The sequence below is a fragment of the Scyliorhinus torazame genome, chromosome 7, assembly GCF_047496885.1.
Source record: "Scyliorhinus torazame isolate Kashiwa2021f chromosome 7, sScyTor2.1, whole genome shotgun sequence".
Taxonomy (NCBI): Eukaryota; Metazoa; Chordata; class Chondrichthyes; order Carcharhiniformes; family Scyliorhinidae; genus Scyliorhinus; species Scyliorhinus torazame.
In genome coordinates this window covers 53723977-53747950 of record NC_092713.1, presented here as the reverse complement: position 1 = coordinate 53747950, position 23974 = coordinate 53723977, and the positions used below count along the sequence as shown (strand labels likewise).

General features: G+C 45.7%; 1 protein-coding gene across 1 annotated transcript; it reads left to right on the top strand.

Annotated features, from left to right (window-relative positions):
- Positions 1 to 1379: 1379 nt before the first annotated feature.
- LOC140426224 (uncharacterized) lies at positions 1380 to 20736 on the top strand. Its single transcript, XM_072510721.1, has 2 exons — positions 1380 to 1672; positions 17414 to 20736. Exons 1-2 carry the CDS (start codon positions 1645 to 1647, stop codon positions 18646 to 18648), a joined length of 1263 nt encoding a protein of 420 aa, XP_072366822.1. The 5' UTR covers positions 1380 to 1644; the 3' UTR covers positions 18649 to 20736.
- The last annotated feature ends 3238 nt before the right edge of the window (positions 20737 to 23974 follow it).

The window sequence follows — 23974 nt, the reverse complement described above, 5'->3', positions numbered from 1 at the left end:
TCAATGTAGAAGGCTGTGCACTTGATGCTCAGGGTCATCACATAGTCACGCTCAGCATGAACTTGTCCACAATGGAGACCGTGGCACTCAGACCCTCAGGGGTCTCCGCCAGATCTCCTCACGCATCCCACTGAACATCTAGCATCTACCATTTGATGGATGACTCTCGATGCTCACCATTTGCCTTGGACACAGCATGGTCCTGGTCTTCAGCAGTACGCCCATTGTTGCCGTCCTGGGACCTCTCTGCCTCTGCCAACTTCTCACACAAGTGTGATATGTCCTCACCATATGCAGTACCTGCAGAAGTGAAAAAATAATGCCCACCGATATGTTGAACTTTTAATGGAGGTCACTAGAAGATGTGCATATTAGGTGGGGCTATGAGATTACGGGGATAGGGTGGGGGAGTGGGCTGAGGTAGGGTGCTCTTTCAGAGGGTTGGTACAGACACACTCATGTCCGCGGATTTCCCGATGGCGTGGGAGTGCCCACAATGGGAAACCCCATTGGCTAGCTGCCAGGATGGAGGATCCCGCCTTTGGCCTTGGAAGGGCTAGGGCACAAATTAATCAGAATGATAGTGGTGCTTAAAGATTTCATGTAGGAGGACAGGTTGATACCAGGGCTTAAGGGCAAATAGCTTAAACATGGTCTGTAGTCCCTTGAATTCAGAAGGTTGAGGATGATCTAACCAAAATGTAATAAAATATGTAGGGATATGATGGGGTAGATACCAAGAAATGCAAAAGAAAGGCTCAGTCATGTAGGAATTGAAGCAATTTTGAACACAAAAGGTAGCGGAAATATGGAACATTCAGAGGCTGGAGAAGCTGGGCCAATTGATTACTTAAGACTGAGATGGATAGATACTTGGTAGGTAAGGATTTCAAAGGCTATGAATTAATGGCGGAAAGATGGAGTTGAGATACTGATCAACTATAGCCTTGACTGAATGGGGGAACAAATTTGAGGGCTGGAATGGCCTGTCGGTACTTTGTCTGAGTCACTGCATTTCATAGCAGCAGTTTTTCATGACAGGGGGTTTCAATTCCTGGACCGGCTGAGGTTATTATTGAAGGCCCTGTCTTCTCAACAGTACCCCTGATTTAACCTGAGGCCTGGTGCATCCCCCCCCCCCCCCCCCCCGCGCTCAAAGGGGAAAGCAGCCTTTTACTTTGGTTCTTGATGGAGAGGATCCGAGTCAGGAATTTGTAACTCATTTTAGGGAGATGAAATGCGTTTTTAAAAAATGTCCCTTATTTGAAACACAGCGTAAATGAATGATTCAATAATCCTCTGGGTGCGCTGCGGGTATCCCAAGGTTTGGCTGTAGGTGTCTCCCTGGAGCAGCAGGTACTGGGTTAGTGGGAGGAGGGGAGTTAACAGGCTGGGTCCCTGTGTTTGTTCCACTTCTTACCTGCCCACTTTCAAGTGATTTGCACAGGAGAAAGCAACTGAATTGGACCCTCCATTATCCTTCCAGCACCGCCAGCAGCACACCGACATCATATACTGATCAGGAAATACATCCGAATACATATTTAAATCAGGATGAGAAGCGGCAACCCGATAGACTAAGGACAACTCCTCACAGACACAGATTAGCCAGATCGCTCCTGCCTAAACTTGTTTACAGTGAGAATGGGGGAGACCGCCAGAGACACTAAAGGTGAGTAGTGACCCTGAGTTTAGAAACAAAATCTTTCCGTAAATCGATCGTATTTTTTTTCTAAACAACGTATTAAGAATAAATATCGGAAAACCTGGGGTCGAAATTTGGAACTACTCAACAAAGTAACGATATTGAAAGAGACTGACAGTAAAATAAATGTATTTATGGATTACAGGTTCCCACAAACTCCTCGTTGGGAGGAATTTCTGACAGCCCAACTATTCTATTATGTAAACAGAAGCGATGGATGTCAATTCCCCCACTGCGGAACTAGATATTTATTTGCCTGATTTGGGTCAAGTGTCAGGTTAAACCCAGATGTCGAGGTTTGAGATGTGAGGGGAGGGGGTAGGGAGAGAATGCCTGAGACTGTAAGGGAGAGGTGACCAGACTGAGAGAATTGCAGGGAAGTTAAAGACAAATTACTGTTGTTGCTTTATTTCTGGGAGGAGCTGAGGAGTCACTTTCCAGATAGTTTCTCACTCTGAAAAAAATTCACTCTACCCAAGGGGCTGCTGTTTTCCTCTTGTGTCAACTTGGCTACTCTCCCTCTCGCCACTTGCCTCATCGAATTCAATAACCTTGCAATGAATAGTAATGAATGTGCCTTTGGTCATGTTAGGAAATGTACAGATTACCAAAGCCGAGACCAGTTTTATTACTGGGCGGTTTCACTTGGAGTCCATTGGCTCTTTGCTCTTTTCGTTTTTGGATTTTTATAAAAATTGTTATTTAGTTGAGATTAGCATGTTGGAGGACTGGAAATTCGAAAAGGTGACGCCAGTAATGGAAGTGTTTATTCGGTAGTCCAGGAAACGGTCCTGTCTGAGTCGACAGCTTGAATTCTCCGCCCACATTTTGGGGGTGTTAATATATTCAGGCGGCTGGAGTGAAAGCGAGATTCACTGGCAATGAAACTGTGGCAAATGACAAGTCAGGAATACCGAGTTCATCTGGACGGCGCCATCATGTGGACTAAACACTTCGTGCCCCCCAGTTTGGACTGCATTAACCCGTGTGGTTTAAAACTAAGTGGGAGATAGCCCGGGGGAGAACAGGCTGGCCAGATGTTTGATTTAAATTATTTTTTACGAGATTGGGGGGGGGGGGGTCGCTGCAAACAGTGTGTTGCCCATCCCTAATTTCCCTCGATAAAATGGTGGTGACCTGCCTTCTTGAACCGCTGCAGTCCACGTGTGGTTTTGTTCCCTTCACTCTCCCTGTTGCACAGCAAAAGGAGTGGTGTGTAGCGAGAATATTAACCCCTCCCAGGATGCCTCCGACCAGTCGTTCCCCAGCAGGAAACAAGGAACCAGTCGGACTGGGAAACGCCAGCCAACGTGGCTTCACCAGAGTGATTCAATCACTGGAAATGTTCTTGTAAAGAAATGACCTGCATTGCCATATATAGTGCCTTTCACCATCCCAGGACTTCAACAAAAGCGTTTTGAAGTGTGGACACTGTTGTAATGAAGGTCTTGCCATTGATGTTGCCACAAGTTCATTACTTGCATTGCAAGAAAAAGTAAAGTCGCCATAGTCCCAGACGACCATAGGCTGCTTTTCCCTCAGAGGGGGAGAATTGACCGGTGGTATTTTACCTGAGGATCACCACAGGAGCAAGGTTGAGAAGGCAGGGCCTTAATGTATAACCACAACCGGTACAGGAATTGAACCCACGCTATTGGCCTCGCTCCGCATCGTGAACCAACTGTCTGGCCATCTAAGCTAAACCTACCCCTACTGTGTTTTATGGTACCTTTCATTGTACCTTTATGGTAAACATGCATGAACTGTGTTGGAAGAGGTGCAGGTGGCTCCAGCTAAAACTGCACTGTTGTCCGATGGGATGTTGTCCCCAGAACCCTGCCGAACAGACGAACAATTTCCTTTTTAAATTTGTCCCCAAGCATAGACGAGAGCTATCACCACGGGACGAAAAAAGCACTTTCACTTTTGAAATCCCTGTGGAAGATATAAAACCATTTGACTAGTGCTGTTTGTGTGGTTTACATGCAAATCATGGCGACAAAGCAAGGGTTGTGACGGAAAAGTGGAGATCAGCTCACAAGGCGCAAGTCAGCACTGGCCAACAAATATGACCTTTGCAGCACAATGACAATTGCTTATTCAGACTTTTCACTAATAACTTGTCTCCTCGGTACTATACCAACTTTGTCTCCCTGAAGCTGTTTGGGATCTCATTTTAAGTCTGCTTAAATCATGCGGAAAGCTGCAAATCCTGACAAATGAACACATTGACGAGGTTCCCCCATGTAGCCCAAGCACCACTTCGACAAATTCATCAGTGCTCCAAAATACAATCACCACTTTCTGGGACTGGCTGTTTGGTATGTGTGTGAAATGCTCAGAAATATAGTTTGCATATAAACTATAGATCCAGGAAATTAATTCCAACTGCAAAGTAATTGAAAGAAAAACCTCTTGGTTCTCACATGAAAAACCTCTTGATTCTCAGTGTGCCAAATATAAAGGTATTGAATATACACAGACATATCAGACAAGGGCTGTTTAGCACAGGGCTAAATCGCTGGCTTTGAAAGCAGACCAAGGCAGGACAGCAGCACGGTTCAATTCCTGTAACAAGCCTCCCCGAACAGGCGCTGGAATGTGGTGACTAGGGGCTTCTCACAGTAACTTCATTGAAGCCTACTTGTGACAAGTGATTTTCTTTTCATTTTCATTTCATATCATTAAGCATGTCAATTTGTTATCCACTGCCAAATCATACCAATTCCTGTACCTGTATCATCAACATATGAACATAACACAACAGCCCTAATTTCACCACATTGCATTTCAGTACAAGTCACATCCTTGTTTTACATGTAAACTTTCGCCCCTGAGTCAGAAGGTTGTGGATTCAAGCCCCACCCAAGACACTTGAGTACATAGTGTATACAGATACTCCAGTGCTGGTTTGAGGGAGTGAAATTAAGCTCTCCTGATTTCCCTCTCAAGTAGGTGTAAAATATTCCATGGCTTGAACTTCAGGAGAGCTCTGGGTGTCCTTGTGCACCAGTCACTAAAGGTAAGCATGCAGGTACAGCAGGCAGTAAAGAAGACAAATGGTATGTTGGCCTTCATTGTGAGAGGATTAAAGTACAGGAGCAGGGATATCTTGCTGCAATTATACAGGACCTGGGTGAGGCCACACCTGGAATATCTGAGGAACGATGTTCTTGCTCGAGAGGGAGTGCAGAGAAGGTTTACCAGACTGATTCCTGGGATGGTGGGACAGATGTATGTGGAAAGATTGAATCGGTTAGGATTGTATTCACTGGAGTTCAGAAGAATGAAGTGGGATCTCATAGAAACATATAAAATTCTAACAGGACTGGACAGGGTAGATGCAGGAAAGATGTTCCCGATGGTGGGTGTGTCCAGAACCAGGGGTCACAGTCTTAGGATACTGGGTAGACCATTTAGGGCAGAGATGAGGAGAACTTTTGACATCCAGAGAGTAGTCGGCCTGTAGAATTTGTTATCACAGGAAGTAGTTGAGGCTACAACATTGCATGTTTTCTACAAGCAGTTAGATATAGCAGTTAAGGTGAAGGGGATCAAAGGATGGGGGAAAAACAAGATTAGCTATTAAATTGGATGATCAGCCATGATCATAATTAATGGTGGAGAGGGCTTGAAGGGCCGAATGGCCTCCTCCTGCTCCTATTTTCTGTGTTTCTATGTTTCTCCTGGTGACCTAATATTTATCACTCAACCACTGCCCAACAAAAATATTTCTCAATCTACATCACTTAAAACAAATTATCCAGTTATTTATTTGCAGCACAGTAGCACAGTGGTTAGCAATGTTGCTTCACAGCACCAGGGACCCGGTTGGATTCCCAGCTCCCACAAGTCCCGAAAGACGTGCTTGCTAGGTGAATTGGACATTCTGAATTTTCCCTCTGTGTACCCAAACATCATAAGGTCAGAATTGTGGATGTTCACTGATGGTTGGAAGTTTCAACTTCATTCATAACTTCTTAGACAATGAAACCTGCCTGCATCCAGCAAGGCCTGAATGACATTCAGACCTGGGTTGTTAAGCGGCAAGTACAATTAGCATCACAGAGGGTAAGCAATGACCACCTCCAATGAGAGAGGCTAACCACCTCCCCTTGTCATACAATGGTGTTTTCATCATCAAATCTCCCATTGTCAACATCTTGGTCTCATCATTGACCAGAGAGCTAACTGGACCAACCACATAAATACTGTGGCTACAAGTACAGGTCAGTGGCTGGGAATTCTGTGTTGAGTAACTCGCCTCCTGGCTCCTTGTTCACCATCTACAAGACACAAGTCAGGAGTGTGATGGAATACTCTCCACTTGACACGGTGAGTGTAGCTCCAACAATATTCAAGAGGCTCAACACCATCCAAGTAAATGCAGCTCACTTGAATGGCAGCCCACTTGAATGGCATAATAATAATAAGAATCTTTATTAGTGTCACAAGTAGGCTTACATTAACATAGCAATGAAGTTACCGCGAAAATCTAGTCGCCACACTCCGGTACCTGTTCGGGTACACTGATGGAGAATTCAGAATGTCTTATTCTCCTAACAAGCACATCTTTTGGGACTTGTGGGGAGAAACCGGGAGAACGTACAGACTCTACACAGACAGTGACCCATGCTGGGAATTAAACTCAGGTCCATGGTGTTGTGAAGCAACAGTGCTAACCAATCCCATCCACCATCTTAAACATTCACTCCTCTGCCACCGGTTGACAGTGGCAGTAGTGTGTATCAACTACTACATGGATTACAGCACCTTGCCAAGTCTCCTTCGACAGCACCATCTATACCCATCATTTCTACATTTAAGAACAAGGGCAGCAGACATAGGAGAAAATCACTACTTCAAAATTTCCCTCTCTGAGTCACACAGCATCTTGATTTGGAAATATATCACGATTCCTTCAGCATTGTTGGATTAAAATCCTGAAAGTCTCTAGCCAAAGGCACTGTGGGTGCACCTACACCACACGGACTGCAGAAGCTCAAGAAGGCTATTCACCATCACCTTCTGAGGGGCAGTCAAAGATGGGAAGTAAATGGTGACAGCACGGTGGTGCAGTGGTTAGCATTGCTGCCTCACGGTGCCAAGGTCCAGGTTTGATCCCGGCTCTGGGTCACTGTCCATGTGACTTCTTCCCATGTTTGCGTGGGTTTCGTCCCCACAACCCAAAAAATGCAGAGTAGGTGGATTGGCCACATTAAATTGCCCCTTGGAAAGAAATAATTGGGTATTCTAAATTTATTTTCAAAATTTAGAAAAAGATGGGCAATAAATGCTGGCCTTGCTCGCAATGGATGAATGCAGCTTGAAGTTAAAAACTCACCACTATTCTTAGAATTCCCCCTATACCAAAAAGGGTCGATATTCTAAATGGTGAACAGGGATTCTCACTCCCTGACTCCTATGCAGGCTTAGGTGGGTGCTATTCAGGTCAAACTATGTTTTCAAATTATCCCCCGGTATAACCCATACCTTCACAGAAGAATTTTAGCTACTTACCACTTAGTAGCATCGATATCCTAGGTCCTGCATTGCTAAGTAAGTAAAGTAGGCTTTGTAATAACCACTGTTTCAGGTTAAAACCTTTAAGTTATTTTATTATTATATTTTTTCTTTTAAAAGATGCAATCACTGTCTTTCCAGAAAAGTAAAAAGAACTTGCTTCTGGAACCTTCTGGTTGGTTGAAGGGACCTTCAGGCCCACCTTGACAATCAATCTTCTTTTTAAAATCTGGGGCATCATTCTCCGACCCCCCGCTGGGTCGGAGAATCGCCGGGGGCTGGCGTGAATCCCGCTCCCCGCCGGTTGCCGAAGTCTCCAGCACCGGATATTCGGCGGGGGCGGGAATCGGGCCGCGCCGGTTGGCGGGCCCCCCCGCTGGATTCTCCGGCCCGGATAGGCTGAAATCCCGCCGATAAATTGCCTGTCCCGCCGGCGTGGATTAAACCACCTTTTGAACGGCGGGACAAGGCGGCGCGGGCGGGCTCCGGGGTCCTGGGGGGGGCGCGGGGCGATCTGACCCCGGGGGGTGCCCCCACGGTGGCCTGGCCCGCGATCGGGGCCCACCGATCCGCGGGCGGACCTGTGCCGTGGGGGCACTCTTTCCCTTCCGCCTCCGCCACGGTCTCCACCATGGCGGAAGCAGAAGCGACTCCCTCCACTGCGCATGCGTGGGAAACTGTCAGCGGCCGCTGACGCTCCCGCGCATGCGCCGCCCGGAGATGTCATTTCCGCGCCAGCTGGCGGGGCAACAAAGGCCGTTTCCGCCAGCTGGCGGGGCTGAAATTCCTCCGGCGCCGGCCTAGCCCCTCAATGTTGGGGCTCGGCCCCCAAAGATGCGGAGCATTCCGCACCTTTGGGGTGGCGCGATGCCCGTCTGATTCTCCCAAGCGGCGGGAACGGCCCGGTCGAGTTTCGCAGGCCGGAGAATCGCGGAGACACCCAAAATGGCGATTCTCCGGCACCCCCGCTATTCTGAGGCCCGGATGGGCCGAGCAGCCAGGCCAAAACAGCGGGTTCCCCCCGGCGCCGTCCACACCTGGTCACTGCAGTCGTGGGTGGTGCGTGAACGCTGGGGGGGCGGCCTGTGGGGGGGCGAGGGGGGATCCTGCACCGTGGGGGATTCCAGGCTTCACCTGGAATGTGGGGTGGCCCGCGATCGGTGCCCACCAATCGTCGGGCCGTCCTCTCTGAAGGAGGACCTCCTTCCTTCCGCGGCCCCGCAAGATCCGTCCCCCATCTCATTGCGGGGCGGATTTAGAGAGGACGACAACCACGCATGCGCGAGTTGGCACCGGCCAACCCGCGCATGCGCGGATGACGCCCGTTATGCGGCGCCGGCCGCGTCATCTATGCGGCGCCGCTTTATGCGGACGACAAGACCTGGCGCGTGTAGATGACGCGGCCCCGATCCTGGCCCATTGTCAGGGCCTGAATCGGTCGGGACCGGGGCCGTTCCGCGCCATCGTGAACCTCGACGGCGTTCACGACGGCGCGGCCACTTCGGCGTGCGAGTGGAGAATCCCACCCGTTGTCTCCTGCTTTCCATATTCACCTGGTGTCAGCAAAATTTCACACCTAGAATAATCACCTAATTCAACTGAACCTCATCCATTCTTTTCCAGCTGCTTACTTAACTTCAATGAAGGTGTGAAATATTGCTTTTAGCTTTATACTAAAGTTCACTGATTGTACCTTGAAAGACCTGCTTGTTTTGTTTGCCTGCTTGACCAAGGCTATCTGCATTTTACAATCCTCTCCTGGCAGCTGCTGTTAACCCTTCATGGGATTTTTCCCTACATTCCCTCATGTTTCTTAGATCAGATATTGCCAGAGTTCCATGTTTCAAATGACATATCTTTCCATATTTTCAATTACAAGCTCCAACAACACTCAAGAAGCTGAGCAACATCCAGGTCAAAGCAGCCTGTTTGATTGGCACCCCATCCACCGCCTTTAAGATCAATTTTCCTCCACCACTGACGCACAATGGCAACAGTGTACCATCTACAAGATGCACTGTAGCAACTTACCAAAGCTTCTTTGACAGCACCTTCCTAACCTATGACCCTATCACCTAGAAGGGCAAGGGCATAGGAACACCACCACCTGCAAGTTCCCCTCCAAGCCACAAACCATCCTGACTTGGAACTAGATTGCCGTTCCTTCACTATCGCTGAATCAAAATCCTGGAACTCCTTTCGGAACAGCACTGTGAATGTATCATACACCATAAGGACTGCAGAGGTTCAAGAAGGTGATCTCACCACCACCTTCTCAAGGACATAGATATATAGAAGATAGGAGCAGGAGGAGGCCTATTGGCCCTTCGAGCCTGCTCCGCCAGTCATCACGATCATTGCTGATCAACCAACTCAATAGCCTAGCCCTGCTTTCTCTCCATAGCCTTTGATCCCATTCTCCCCAAGTGCTATATCCAGCCGCCCCTTGAATATATTCAATGTTTTAGCATCAACTACTTCCTGTGATAATGAATTCCACAGGCTCACCACTCTTTGGGTGAAGAAATGTCACCTTATATCTGTCCGAAATGCTTTACCCTGAATCCTCAGACTGTGACCCCTGATTCTGGACACACCCACCATTGGTAACATCTTCTGTAACAATTGGTAACAATTAGGGATGGGCAATAAATGCTGGCCGAGCCAGCGATGCCCTCATCTCGTGAAATAATTTTAAAATACCCACATCCCTAAATGAATTATAATAAATTATAATAACCTACAGTCCTTTGTGGACTATGGCTGATTACTACTTACACATTAGAAGTACTTAATTGCATGCAACGTGGTTGGATTGTCCTGGGTTTGTGCAAGTTCTGCTTTTATGTAATGCAGATGGATTGTGTTATGCCCATTTTCTTTATGAATCTCTTTTAAAATGTTACGACTTTAATTGTAAGTGGCAGTTTTATTGATAGCCTTACTAGAATATGGGTCTTCATGATAAGCAATGAAAGAGCTGAGGATTTTGTATGGGCCAGCAGTGAATGTCTAGTAGGTTGTCAGGTATTTGGTGGTGTGTGTTTTGGCCATCAATTTAATAAATGGTACTGTTGGACAGTCTTATTCTTCACAACTTTCTTAAGATTTGCCATAGCTGTTGTATTTGTTCTCAGAACCAGAGCTGTGTTTTCAGTATTTCTCCCACCTCCTGACAGGCACTTCGCTTGTTTGGACTGGGTATTTTGTTGTGCCAATTATGGCAACTCTCCCTGTACTCAACCTATGTAACAATATCTCCACTTTGATGTCTATCATTTACTGAGAATCAGTTTACAATACTTGTTTCCTCTAATTTTTGGTCTAACCAGGTACTTGCTTCCATCTGATAATTTTTGCCAAGCTATTCATTTTATACCAAGATACAGTTTTTGCATAAAATTATTTTCTGACAATTTATCTTTAAATTGTGTCAGCATCCTACATTGTTGCAGCAACCCACATGTGCAAACCCTTAAAATAGTAGTTGAAGAGTTCTGGACCAGGAGAAGACTCAATGGGCCAAATGGCCTCCTTCTGCACTGTAGGGATTCTATGGATATATTATTTTAATGAGAGGAACTCAGATGTTATGTGTGTGTACAGTTGTGGGGTACACAGGCAAAGTCCAGGGTTCACCAGGAAGAAAGAATCCCAGACTGAACCGCTCCTAGGCATGTTATAGACATGGACCAGCAGAAACAGGTAATCTAGCTGTCTTCTCAGCCATTGTACTGGAGATGAGGCCAAGAGGCCTAGCTGAAAGAATAAAAAAACTAGAAAAATTAAACATTTTATCGGGCTCACGGGCAATCAAAGGTGCAGTGCTGTATCACTGTATGCTCCTCGCTATGTAAACCTACTAAAGTGGTGGACAACCTGTGGCTCGGGGGCCACATGCGGCCCATCTGGGTTCTGAGTGCAGCCCACAAGATATTTTGTTGATTTGCTCACATTCTGCTGGTTGCTGTCCGTGTATGCTTTGAAGTGATACACACATAAAGCAAGGGCAAGTTAAGTGAGATGCATGCTGATCACTCACAACATTGACCGCGAGACAGGGTGGCGCAGTGGTTAGTGTCATGTTAGGTACACTGGTCTAACACTGGCTGCAACTGGATGCAGCTTAGATCCGAAAGATATTCCAGACCTTGAAGTTAGTTCAATCAGGTTTATTGAACTAATAACACAGTTAGCACAGTTCTTTATGAGTTCAACTCTCTGCTAACTTAAGTGTGGTTACTCTGTCTGACGGAACCAGACTAGCTCTTAGCCACGTGGTGGGGGTGTGAGATTGTAACAACACCCTTGACTGACTCTCTAGATGTTCATCAGTGGAAAGAGGCAGAGTGTGAGTGCCTCGTGTCTTTTATATTCAAATCCCACCCCTGAGTGTCCTGCCTGCTTATTGGTCATGTCCTGTTGTTCTCTATGTCCATTAGCTGCTTGTCTGTACATCATTATGTGTGTCTGCATATCATGACAGTTAGCACTGCTGCCTACGGCGCTGAGGACCTGGTTTTGATCCCGGCCCCGGGTCACTGGAGTTTGCACATTTTCCCTGTGTTTGCGTGGGTCTCACCTCCACAACCCAAAGATGTGCAGGTTAGGTGGATTGGCCACGCTAAATTGCCCCTTAATTGGGAAAAAATAATTGGGTACTCTAAAAAAAATTTTAAATATGCACCTTGAGAGCTGTGCGTCCAAAGTATAAATATTTCATTTGTTTTTACGATTTGAAGTTGATGATAATTCTATTAATATATAAATTAGGAAGTATTTTCTGCAACTCGTTTCGAAATATTTGACGTGTATTAAATCTTATTCATGGGGTCAGGGTTAGTGAGCGAGCCCGATTTCGATCTTACGGCCCACTGAGATGAAGGAGGGTCACCAGCCGATATTGTCCTCTCCTCTGAAATACTTTAAAAGTATTTAAATAACAGAACTATTTTTACTTGTAGGTCACTAAAATAATTAAGCATTACCAGTTCCTGTTCCACAGGATTTTTGCTTTGTTAGTGTCTTTTTCTTTATTCAAACTGTTTCCAATAGTTTATTGCGGGAAATATGCACGTCAATGTCTCTCTCGGCCTCAGGAAAGGGTGTGGGCACAGTTGGAATTCCTAGTGGGAGTTGGGCAAAGATAAGGAAGGTTTTACTCAATGTACTATTATTATCGGGCCCTTATCACACTATTATGAAGTTGGACTTGCACAAAGGATTTGCCAAGCTCAAACAATATTATTTGTGTTTTATTTAAAAGAAAGTATTTTTTCTAGTTTCAGTAAAATTAAAAACAATGCATTTTATACAAATTGAGTCACTGTATGTAGACTGGACCAGACCTAATGGAAACATCATTCTGTTATCCTCCCTGCACCCCAACCCCTTATCAACAAAAAACATTACATTTAAAGTTACGCTTATTTTAGTGACCTGCAAGTAAAAATAATTGTGTTACCTTTTAAAATGTGATGTGGAGATACCGGCATTGGACTGGAGTGGGCACAGTAAGAAGTCTTACAACACCAGGTTAAAGTCCAACAGGATTGTTTCTAATCATTGCTTTCGGAGCGCAGCTCCTTCATCAGGTGAGGAAGAAGCTGTCCTCCGAAAGCTAGTGATTTGAAACAAACCTGTTGGCCTTTAACCTGGTGTTGTAAGACTTCAACCTAGGCTGGTGAGTGGGCCACATGAGTGGCCCTCCTTCATCTCATGTTGGCCAACATGATTGAAATCGGGCTTGTTCACTAACGATGAATAAGATTAAATACATTTAATACATGCTGAATATTTCATAACGAGTTTAACAAATGCTTAATCATTTCTGGATTAATAGAATGATCATCAACTTTGGATGCATGGTTCTCACAGTCAATGTTGTGAGCAATCAGCATACATCTCACTTCACTTGCCCTTGCTTTATAAGACCATAGGAGCACATGGCCCATCGAGTCTGCTCCACCATTCAATCATGGCTGATATATTTCTCATCCCCAGTCTCCTGCCTGCTCCCATAATCCCCGATCCCCATATTAACCAAGAACCTATCTATCTCTGTCTTAAAGACACTCAGTGAATTGGCCTCCTCAGCCTTCTGTGGCAGAGTTCCATAGATTCACCACCCTCTGGCTGAAGAAATTCCTCCACATCTCTGTTTTGAAGGATCGTCCCTTTAGTCTGAGATTGGGTCCTCTGATTCTAATTTTTCCTACAAGTGGAAAGATCTTCTCCACGTCGAATCTATCCAGGCCTCACAGTAACATTTAAGTATCAAGACAATCTCTCCTCATCCTGCTAAACTCCAACGAGTACAGACCCAGAATCATCAACCGTTCCTCATACGACAAGCTCTTCATTTCAGGAATTATTCTTGTGAACCTCCTCTGGACCCTTTTCAAGGCCAGCACATCCTTCCTTAGATACAGGGCCCATAACTGCTCACAATACTCCAAATTGAGCCAGAGCCTTATACAGCCTCAGATGTACATCCCTGGTCTTGTAGCCCACTCGACATGAATGCTAACGTTGCATTTGTTAGCAATTATGTGTGCATCACTCCAGTCATATCTGTAAGACAAAAACTACATGGACGGAAATCAGCGGGATGTGGCAACCTCGTGTATTGGTGACGCAAAAGGGGCGGCAGGATGGCGCAGTGGTTAACACTTCTGCCTCACGGCGACGAGGTCCCAGGTTCGACCCCGACCCTGGATCACTGTCTATGTGAAGTTTGCACATTCTCCCCCATGTCTGAGTGGGTCTCACCCTCACAACCCAAAAGATGTGCAGGGTAGGTGGATTGGCCATGCTAAATTGACCCTTAATTGGAAAAGAAAATAATTGGATACTCTGAAAAAAAGCATCGGTAACGCAATGTCTCATGGGCCACACTCAGAACCCAGATGGGCTGCATGTGGCCTCCGGGCCGGGTCGCAAGGTTGCCCACCGCTGATGTAGAGGCGACAAATTACTGTTACTTTGGTTTACCATCCAAATACATACTGATAAATACATCAAATTAATAGTCTGGGTGAGGAAATGCCACGCAGAGGTTAATTGTTCCAATCTTTTTGACTAAACCGGAAGTTTAACTTTAAGAATACAAGTTGATATATTTTGGCTTTTCTGCTGCCACTGGATCGTTTCTTTCATTGGCTTCAGTAAGACTGTCAGCACCAAGGAGACCCAGTGAAACTAAAGTCATTGGCGGTTTACAGGGAGGACACTCCCATTTGTTAGAGCCATTCCTAACTGTCGAAAGGCAATCATCACATGTCCAGGACAGGGTTGCAAGAGTTTCTCAGGGAAGCAGCCTCAGCCAAGCCACCTTCAGTTGCTTCATCAATGACGCCCTTCCGTTCATAAGTTCATGAGTGGGGTTGTGCACTGACAGTGTTCAGCTCCATCCACAACTTTTTGAATTATGAAGCAGCCCATACCAGGTTACAACAGGACGTGGGAAACATCCAGGCTTAGACTGACCAATGGCAGGTAACAATGACACCTTCATTGCAGCATCCCCCACAATCAACATCCAGAGGTCACCATTGACCAGCTTGGGAGGTAGTGGGCTCCCTGAAACCTGAGACTTGGGAAGAACCAAGCAGGTTTGGACCTGGAGGAAGGAGGCAACAGGGCAGAGAAGTAAAGCAAGAGGTGTCCAGGGATTAAGGCACAATAGAGGTTGGTGAGCGTAGCACTGGCATTTGAATGGGCCCTCGTAACGAGTCACATGGCTACTGCACATCAAAGCTATGGCTTATGTGGATGAACATTAGACACATACACATCATCCTTTTAATGATATAGCAGTCGCATAATGTTCTTTTCTGGGGACTTAGCATTGTTTTTTGATGCTCTGTGATAGAGTTGTACTGTGTTGAAAGATCATCCAGGCTTGTAAAGCAGCAGGAAGCAAAGTACAATGTTTCAATTATTTTTAAAGTAAACAACAATAATCAAAACATTATTATAATGAAAGGAAGTGTTGGCAAGAATGAGGATAGTTTAAAAGGTTGCCAATGTTGGATGTTGCAGATGTATGCCCCACGAAAGAATACCCTGAGTAATATCGGGAAACGTGATTGGGTGGAGAATAGGTTCCAACGCCAAAATCGCAGCGGTCACCCATTTGACGCCAAAACGCAATACTCCGTCACCTCGACAGTGGCATCAATGTGGTCCTGAACGCATGTACAGTAAACACCATTTGCATATCATTAGTGGGCTTGACCCAGTATTTTCTGGGGCCTCCACAATTCTCCGCCTCCGATGGGCCGAGTTCCCAATGGCGCGGTTCACTTGCGCTTTTAAAAATCATGAAACCTTTGTCGTAGCACAGAGAAGGGGTACGGAAAGTGTCCAACATTGCCATAGTTTGCCAACAGTTGTGCCGCTGGCCAGGGGCTTCTGCTAGGGCCGGGGGGAGTAATGGGACTGGCCAGGAGGTGGGCTGTAGGGTCGGGGCGGACGGGCACAGAACACCATTGCCACAGCTGGAAAGCAGCCATGTGCACACTGCTGACTGCCCACTGTGAACTTGGTGCCACGGGTCGTATGGGTGTCTCCCCAGGCCACCTCCCGAGGTGCCCTCTGGCCCAGCCGACCCATCAGCTCTATGGGTGCGCTCCAGCACAACCAGTGCCGTCTTGTTAGCTGGGATGTGTGTGTGTGAGGGGATTGTAATGTGTATGTGCAGCTGCATCTTGTCAGCCTCCAGAGTGTCAATCATGGACCCGGCGAATTCCGCACCGTTTTTCATTGGAATCAATTGTGTTCCGTGTGGCAACGGTGCTAACCCCTCCACAGTCTCTGAATCGGTCCAGGTTCGGCGCCAGTTTTGCTGTCGTGAAAGTCCAGGAATCCTGCACCTGCGTGAACACTTTGTCTCAGGAATGGAGAATCCTGCCCCATGAATTTATTTTGGCGACAGTGGAATGATGTTCACAGTTTAGAAGAACCTACGCTATACTGATGTTAGCACAGGAGAGATGGTGCCAGAAATATGTTTGCCTTCTAATGTTGATTGTAATAGCTTTGAACCTTTGATCTTACATGTCTTTATATTAAAATTATATATTTGTAATTTCCCTGTCATAATATACACACAAGTATATATGATGGTGCACAGACAGACAGTGAGTGACACAAAAGATGACCAATGAACATACAGAACACAGCAGCCAATCACCAGACAGAACACGGCCACTATATAACCAGGGGGCACTAGTTTTCCCGCGCTCTCGGGATGCAGCCTCTGAGACAGTCAGAGCCTGTGAGCACCAACTGGAACATCCACCATGTGGTAGTAAGATAGTCTGGTCAGGTTAGCCTCAGGTCTCCAGTCAACTCAGCATCGTGTCAACCCACAGTTCAAGCATGTTTAATAGTTGAGAGTTTAATAAAATAGAGTTGCATTTATTCAAGTGTTGGAAGCCTGTCTCTCTCTCTGCTACAATAAACGCAGTCCTCGCAGACCCAGCTTACCCAACACATCATTCCCCTTCCCTCATTATTGTCCCAGTGCCATGTAGCATATCCCAGCTGAGAAAGTGTAAATCTCGTGGAGAGGTCTTGGGCGGGGGGGGGGGCAGAGATGGCAGTTCAAACGGGGGGTCATATTCACGCTTTTCGTATTCCAAACTGGCTGACTGAAATTTCAAATTGCAGGTGGCAAGCACATTCAACTCAAAGCCAGTGGAGTTCTCTTTAAATTTGCAGCTCCAATCATGTCACTGAGGCCTGTTCTGCTATTAATAATAATAATAATAAGCTCTTACTGTCACAAGTATGAAGTTACTGTGAAAAGCCCCTAGTCACCACATTCCAGTGCCTGTTCGGGTAAGCTGGTACAGGAATTGAACCCGCGCTGTTGGCCTTGTACTGCATCACAAACTAGCTGTTTAGCCCACTGAGCTAAACCAGCCCAGTTTGACCCTGAGGTCCAAGCAGGGGAGCTGTGGTGGCTACTCCAGCCCTACTGGCAATGGGTTCAGGGCTAGAATGTAAGATAGGTTCTTTAGTATTTTTCGGGTTCAATAAAGACTCTATTTACTTATCAACCAGATTTAACCTAGTAATTGAAGGAATCACCATGCAGTATGTCACTTGTACTCTTGGCTCTTTTTCCCACTGTGATACTTCTGTCATTTGACCATGTGCTGATCTGTTTTTTCTTAGGTTCAAGGTCCTGGAAATTGCTCCATCAGTGGATTCTACTTCTCGCATTTGTTTGGAGTCCAGGGTTTGCAAAGGGAGTCTGCATTTGTGATGGCAATTTTGATTTCGGGACCTTTGCGTTTAACCATGTGAGAGAAGAATGTTGCTTAAACTTCACTGGTTCATCCATCAGTGCCCTTCAATGGAATATCTTCACAAACTTGCCAGGACTCAAGATCCTCGATCTCTCAAACTGCAACATATCTAACATCTCTGAAGTGGATGAAAATCCAAGCTCTCTGGAGGTCTTATACCTGGACCACAATCAATTAGAACAATTACCGTCTAACTTCCTCACAAACATGCCCAGCTTAAAGATCCTGCACCTGGAGAAAAACCACCTTCAACAGTTACCAGAGAAAAGTTTAGAGGCTTCAGACCAGATTCAGGAGCTGTACCTGGACTCCAACAATTTAATTTCTACACCTCCTAGTATCTTTAAACCAAGCCTTGTGAAATTGTCTCTTTTCAATAACTCTTTGGAATGTACATGTGTCTTGTATGATAGTTTGGCAAAATATATTAGTGTATATGTAAACATCAGCGGATCAGAGAATGTGCTTATGTGCTACACAGCAAAGCACCCACAAGGTCTGAATATTATGGACATTCATCGCTCAGATATCTGCAGGTCCCACAGTCTCACAGCTCTCTTCATTTGCCTGCCACTGATTGCAATTCTTGCTCTAGTGTTGTGTTGGTACTGCTGGAGAAGGAAAAGATCAAACTTTAAAGCTATTAGACAAGAGAATCAAATTTGCACCATCGAGAAGTCTGGCTTTTCGAATGTGGGGGACCATCACTATATAACTTGCAGGACTCCAGAGAGAACCCCCACAGGATATGAAAACAGCATCCTTGACAGAAACCAGCTCCTGTTACGTCCCTCAACATCACTGCTAGGGAGTAACCGTGATTTGTATGAAGAGGTGGAGATAAAGCTTGGCAGTTCCGCTGACTCAATCACACACGTTGACAAGATGTTTCTTAATATGTCCAATAATAAAGTGGAAGAAAGTGATGATTTTGAGGAAGTTCATGTTGAGCCAGAATTGATGAGTGCCACAGAGGAGTTACAGGAGGAAGATCGTCAAAGGCTCTATATGAATAAGACCACAAACTACTACAACCTAGTTCCTGATATTGAATTAGATGACTCCGACCATGGTGAATATGAAAATATTGACTTATCCTAGTGGCCTGGGAACATTTGTATTGGAGACTTCACAAAAGCTAGATCGAAATACTTGACAGTATAGAAACTGTCTTGGGTCTGGTGAAGATGGACAGAGGACTTGTTTTTTTTAGCACATTTATGTGAAGAGTAAATATTGAATGATTGGTGCGGAAGGGTACATTGCTGAGTTTAAAATTCAGCCTTACTATTAGGGTGTTACTACTGGCATTACCACCACCTGTCAATGTATGGGATGTCAAATGTAGTCTTCCCATTGCAGTCCAATGCAAAGTTCAAATTTAGAGTTGCTTTCTGAACAGCTGTTTCTGCCAATGAGAAACAATGCTGCAGTAGGCAAATATAGAACCAATTCAGGGGAGTCATAGAGGAGGGAAAGGATACAAAATGGTGCCATTAATATCATTAGTTGTCATTCTGTTGATAATTTTGAATTTCCAAATACTATCAAGTATTAATAAACACATCAATTGGAAAAAGTATGTTTTGTCTGTGACAGACATCAATCAGAATTGGGGATGGGGTTGGGTTCGATGTCCATTTTAATAGTATATTTGATTGAAATCAACAGAGGACTTGGACCGGGTGTATTTCCAATAGAACCCACCCCTAATGCATTAGGCAGATTTGAATATAATTGAAGCTCACAAGTGTTATCAGACTACTACATCAAGCTTTTAGCAGTTCAGTGTTAAATTCAATCAATCAGTACAAAGAAAGGCGTGGTGTTCTAAAGATGTTTCTCATCGCTCTCAAACCAAACTTACATGTAATACTGGTCTGACAGGTATGACCTCCTGCTTGGCATGTTCAACAAGATGGTAACTGGGATAAGCCTCCTGCCTGCCCTTGGGTATATGTTCAGCATGCTTCATGAATAGATGTTGTAGTGACAGAGCTTTAAGTACTTCATCCAAATAGTCCTACTAAAGTCAGATTGGACAAGATTGAAACAGAAAGGAAATGAGTTTGTGAGGCCACCTTCCACCTCTCACAATCTCTGCCAAGCTGATTAATAAGCATACCTCCCCCCGCCCTGCCCATAATCCACAATGTATAAATGGGAAAAGGAAAATGGGGCCATCAGCCTTTCGCCCAGGTCACTGCTTTGACTCATCTTGCGGCCTACCATTCAGGCTGCCCTCTGAATTTCAGGGCCCTCTATAGACTTTCATATGGGCTCCACCTCTTTGAGTTTCACTACAATGCTGCGCACATGCATTATGTATCACAGGACAAGGTCTGTGCAGTAACGTTAATATTGGTGCTTAGGTGCCCACTCGTGCAGCTTATGGGAACATTGGTTGAGAGTCTACCTGACATAATGAATGAAGGATTCCACCAGGAACTCCTGCCCCTGAACAATGAATGGCCCCAAACCCGGATACTCAGCTGGGGTCATGGTGATGTCACAACATCAAGTGCATTTCCCTCCCCAACTCCAGAGGTGGGAAAAGTAAAATCCAGGCTTGAAGGTCAACAAAATATTCAACTACGGAGTCAACATAACTGAGCCCAAACCCACCTTCATCTCATACCCATAGACTATTATTAGAATAGTCATATTGAGTGAAACCCTTCTATCTTTTTTTACTATTTCTAGCCCAAGATGGAACAGCTAAGGCCAATTGTAGCTCTTCATCCCTTCTTGCTGGGATCAGTACTGATCACAGTTTGAACTGCTTGTGTCTACTATGTAGCAGCACATCACTTGATGTATTTACACAGGGATCTACTGGGGCCCTTTGGAATGTATTTTAAATATACCGAAATTAGTGGTCCATTGACAGCATTTACATACCAATATTTGCATCCTAGACTGGTGTGGGAATGTGGGCAAAAGCAACTGGTTCAAACAGCAGTCGGAAAGGCCATTAAGAATAGAATTGTGATCTGGGAGCACTGACTTCATTGAACTCACATGTAACTATTATTTTTGAACAATGTAATTTGATGCTTTCATAAACCAATACTGTTTTGTGATTTTCAAGCAAGCTTATTATAATGATACTATCACTAGCATTACTAACACTTTACTGTATTTCTGTAGTAAACACAATACATAAATTGGACTTTCCTGTTTATTTTATGAATTTGAAGGCATTGTTTAATTAATCAGAGCAACTGATCACAATAAGTGCCCAGGCACAAAGTTATAATACTATGAGCTTACGGCCTCTTTGCCACACCAACGTCATGAAGAGAAAACATTCAGAAGTTGGAAAAGAATAGATGTAAATCACGTTACTTTCAATTTGGTTTGAACCCCTCCATATTTTGTTTACCTTTCACAATTAAGGAAAGGAGCTGTGAGTTTGAACAGAGGAGCAGGATTTTGTGGGTGAGCATTATCTTGTTTTTTGACATGCTGTCTGGCAGGAGCTGCTCATTGCATCCATTCTGCCATGCTTGCAATGATGTGACTGATTACTTTGGTGTGTTGCATAGCTGCCCAAAGTGAAGAAAAGAAGGTCCATTATTAGCACGGGAAAAAAGCTGAGCCATCTAAATTAGATGAATATATGTAATCTGTGATCTTGATTAGCTATCTTGTTCTTTATTCATTGTTTTATACTTGGCATAAAACTGTTACAAAACAGAGCGGCACGGTGGCACAGTGGTTAGCACTGCTGCCTCACAGCGGCAGGGACCCGGGTTCAATTCAGACCTTGGGTGACTGTCAGTGGAATGTGCACATTCTCCCTGTATTTCTGTGCTGTGTTTCCTCCGGGTGCTCCGGTTTCCTCCCGCAGTCCAAAGATGTGCATGTTAGGTGGCTTGGCCATTCTAATTTACCCCTTTGTTCAAAAGTTAGGTGGGGCTATGGGGATAGGGAGGGTGCTCTTTTGCAGGGTCTGCACTGTAGGGATTCTATGATTTGCTGTATTGCTTTGGTAGCAACAAATACTTACGTGTTTTTCAGATCTGCTTTCAGTATTATAAGTGTTTTTAAAAATGGACTTGCATATTATAAACTCCTCTAAACTCTGCTGCCTGATATTGTGCCCAGGAAATTGATATAATATGAGGCTTTTACCCATAAAGTCGAGGTTGTTGCTTTTAACACTGTCAAAATATTCAAACTTTTAATCTTAATCTCTGCGAATAATAACTTTGTCAAGACTAGTTTAATTTATGAACAAGTGTATAATTGAAATGAATGGAAAACGCTTATTGTCACAAGTAGGCTTCAAATAAAGTTACTGTGAAAAGCCCCTAGTCGTCACTTCCGGTGCCTGTTCGGGGTTGCTGGTACGGGAATTGAACCGTGCTGCTGGCCTGCCTTGGTCTGTTTTAAAAGCCAGCTATTTAGCCCAGTGTGCTAAACCAACCCCATTCTCCCCGTATCTATGGGCGTGTCCTCGTTATTCGTTAATAATTCGTTAATGTCCGGGAAAAAGAGGTAAACGCGGATGTTTTTTAAAAATTCATTACTACGCCACCATCGTCCCCAACATTTAGTACCGTAGTGCTATGGAGTTCACCTAGCTAGTGTGTGTAGTGATATGTATATATGAAGATATATAAAGGGTTAATGACTACATCACAGAGTAAGACAACCACTAGGTGACAGCACTAGGTTCAGGTATAAATATGTGAACTCAAAGGATCTTGGGTCTCTTCGAACCAGGAGTGACTAGACAGCAGTGTGTTAAAGAGCATAGCATAGTTAGCACGTGTAGTTAAATATAGTTAATACGTTATTCTTGAATTACTTTATCACCAGTTATAGTTCTGTAAGAGTGATCAAACCCAACATTATTTAATTTGTTATTTATTAAATCTATTTTGCTTTGAGTTGAAGATTGGGTGTATTCTTTAGAATCAGACCATTCTGGAAATATAAAGCAAAGAGTAACGCCATATTACAAACAAGTAATATAACAGTTTATGCTGCTTGAAGAACTTCAGAGATGTGGGGCTGGATTCTCTGATTTTGAGGCTATGTCCCCACGCCGGCTTGGGAACGCTGGCATTTCACAACAGAGAAAATGACGTAAAACAGCCACCGATTCCCTGTTTTGCTGGGGGCTAGCAAGACGGCAGTATAGAGCACCCGGCTCTAGCTGCCGATACGGCCCGGAGAATTGCTTCCTCCGTGGCCGCGCATGCACATGGCAGCAACCTGCAGCAGCCGCGCCGTGCAACATGGCGCTGGCGGCTCGCGGACCCGGCCTGTGAAATAGTGCCCCCCTTTTGCCGTCTCGTGCAACCCGGACCATCCCCCCACAGAGCCCTCAGCCCCTGGCAAAGACCCCCCCCCCCCCCCCCCCCCCCGCCCGCCCGCGGATCAGCCCTCCCCCGACTGTGGCGGCGCTGGACTGAGTCTGCAGCCACCACGCCGAGTTCCCGACTGATGAGACCATGAGTGACCAACGCCATCGGGAACTCGGCCGGGCGGTGGCAGAGCATCGGGGGGTGGGCCTCAGGCAATGTCCTGAGGCCGTCGATACGTAGCGCGTTCGAGTACACCGCTTTGGAGGGGGTGGAGCATCGTGAAAGTGGCGCCGCCCCCGATTTGGTGGAAGATTTTGAATCTCCGGCCGATCGCCGAACGCGATTTCGGCTTTGGTGACCGGAGAATCCCGTCCATCGACGTTTGAGGCTGTAGTCGTGTTAGCTCATTTGAAATCGGCATGAACAGTAATAGAGGCATTAGAATGCACTCCACATAAAATCTTCTAATATTTAGAAGATAGCGAACACCTCGTGAGAAATCCATATCTTATCTCACTGTACTGAAGCCAGGTAGCTATGTGAAAATAACCCTTACTGCCCTGGGACCCAGGAGCCCTCCTGCTCCCTAGTTTTTTTTTCTTTTTAAAATTTAGGGTGCCCAATTCATTTTCCCAATTAAGGGGCAATTTAGCGTGGCCAATCCACCTAACCAGCACATCTTTGGGTTGTGGGGGTGAGACCCACGCAGACACGGGGAGAATGTGCAAACTCCACACGGACAGTGACCCAGGGCCAGGGGATTCGAACCCGGGTCCTCAGCGCCGCAGCCCCAGTGCTAACCACTGCACCACATGCTGCCCGAGAGGGCTATAGCTGAGGGCATTCCTGATGGGGAATATCTCTCTGAACATAACCATCTCTGACACCCCACCCAGCCTCACACTGTGGGTGGGATTCTCCGGTTTCGCCCATGGCAGGACCCGTTGCGAGCGAGAACGGGTCATACGCTTACACTGACGACGTACCCCCTCTGCGGGTTTCGCAGCGGTGAGGAGTGCATTCAACAGGAAACTGTAGCACGGTAGCATTGTGGATAGCACAATTGCTTCACAGCTCCAGGGTCCCAGGTTCGATTCCGGCTTGGGTCA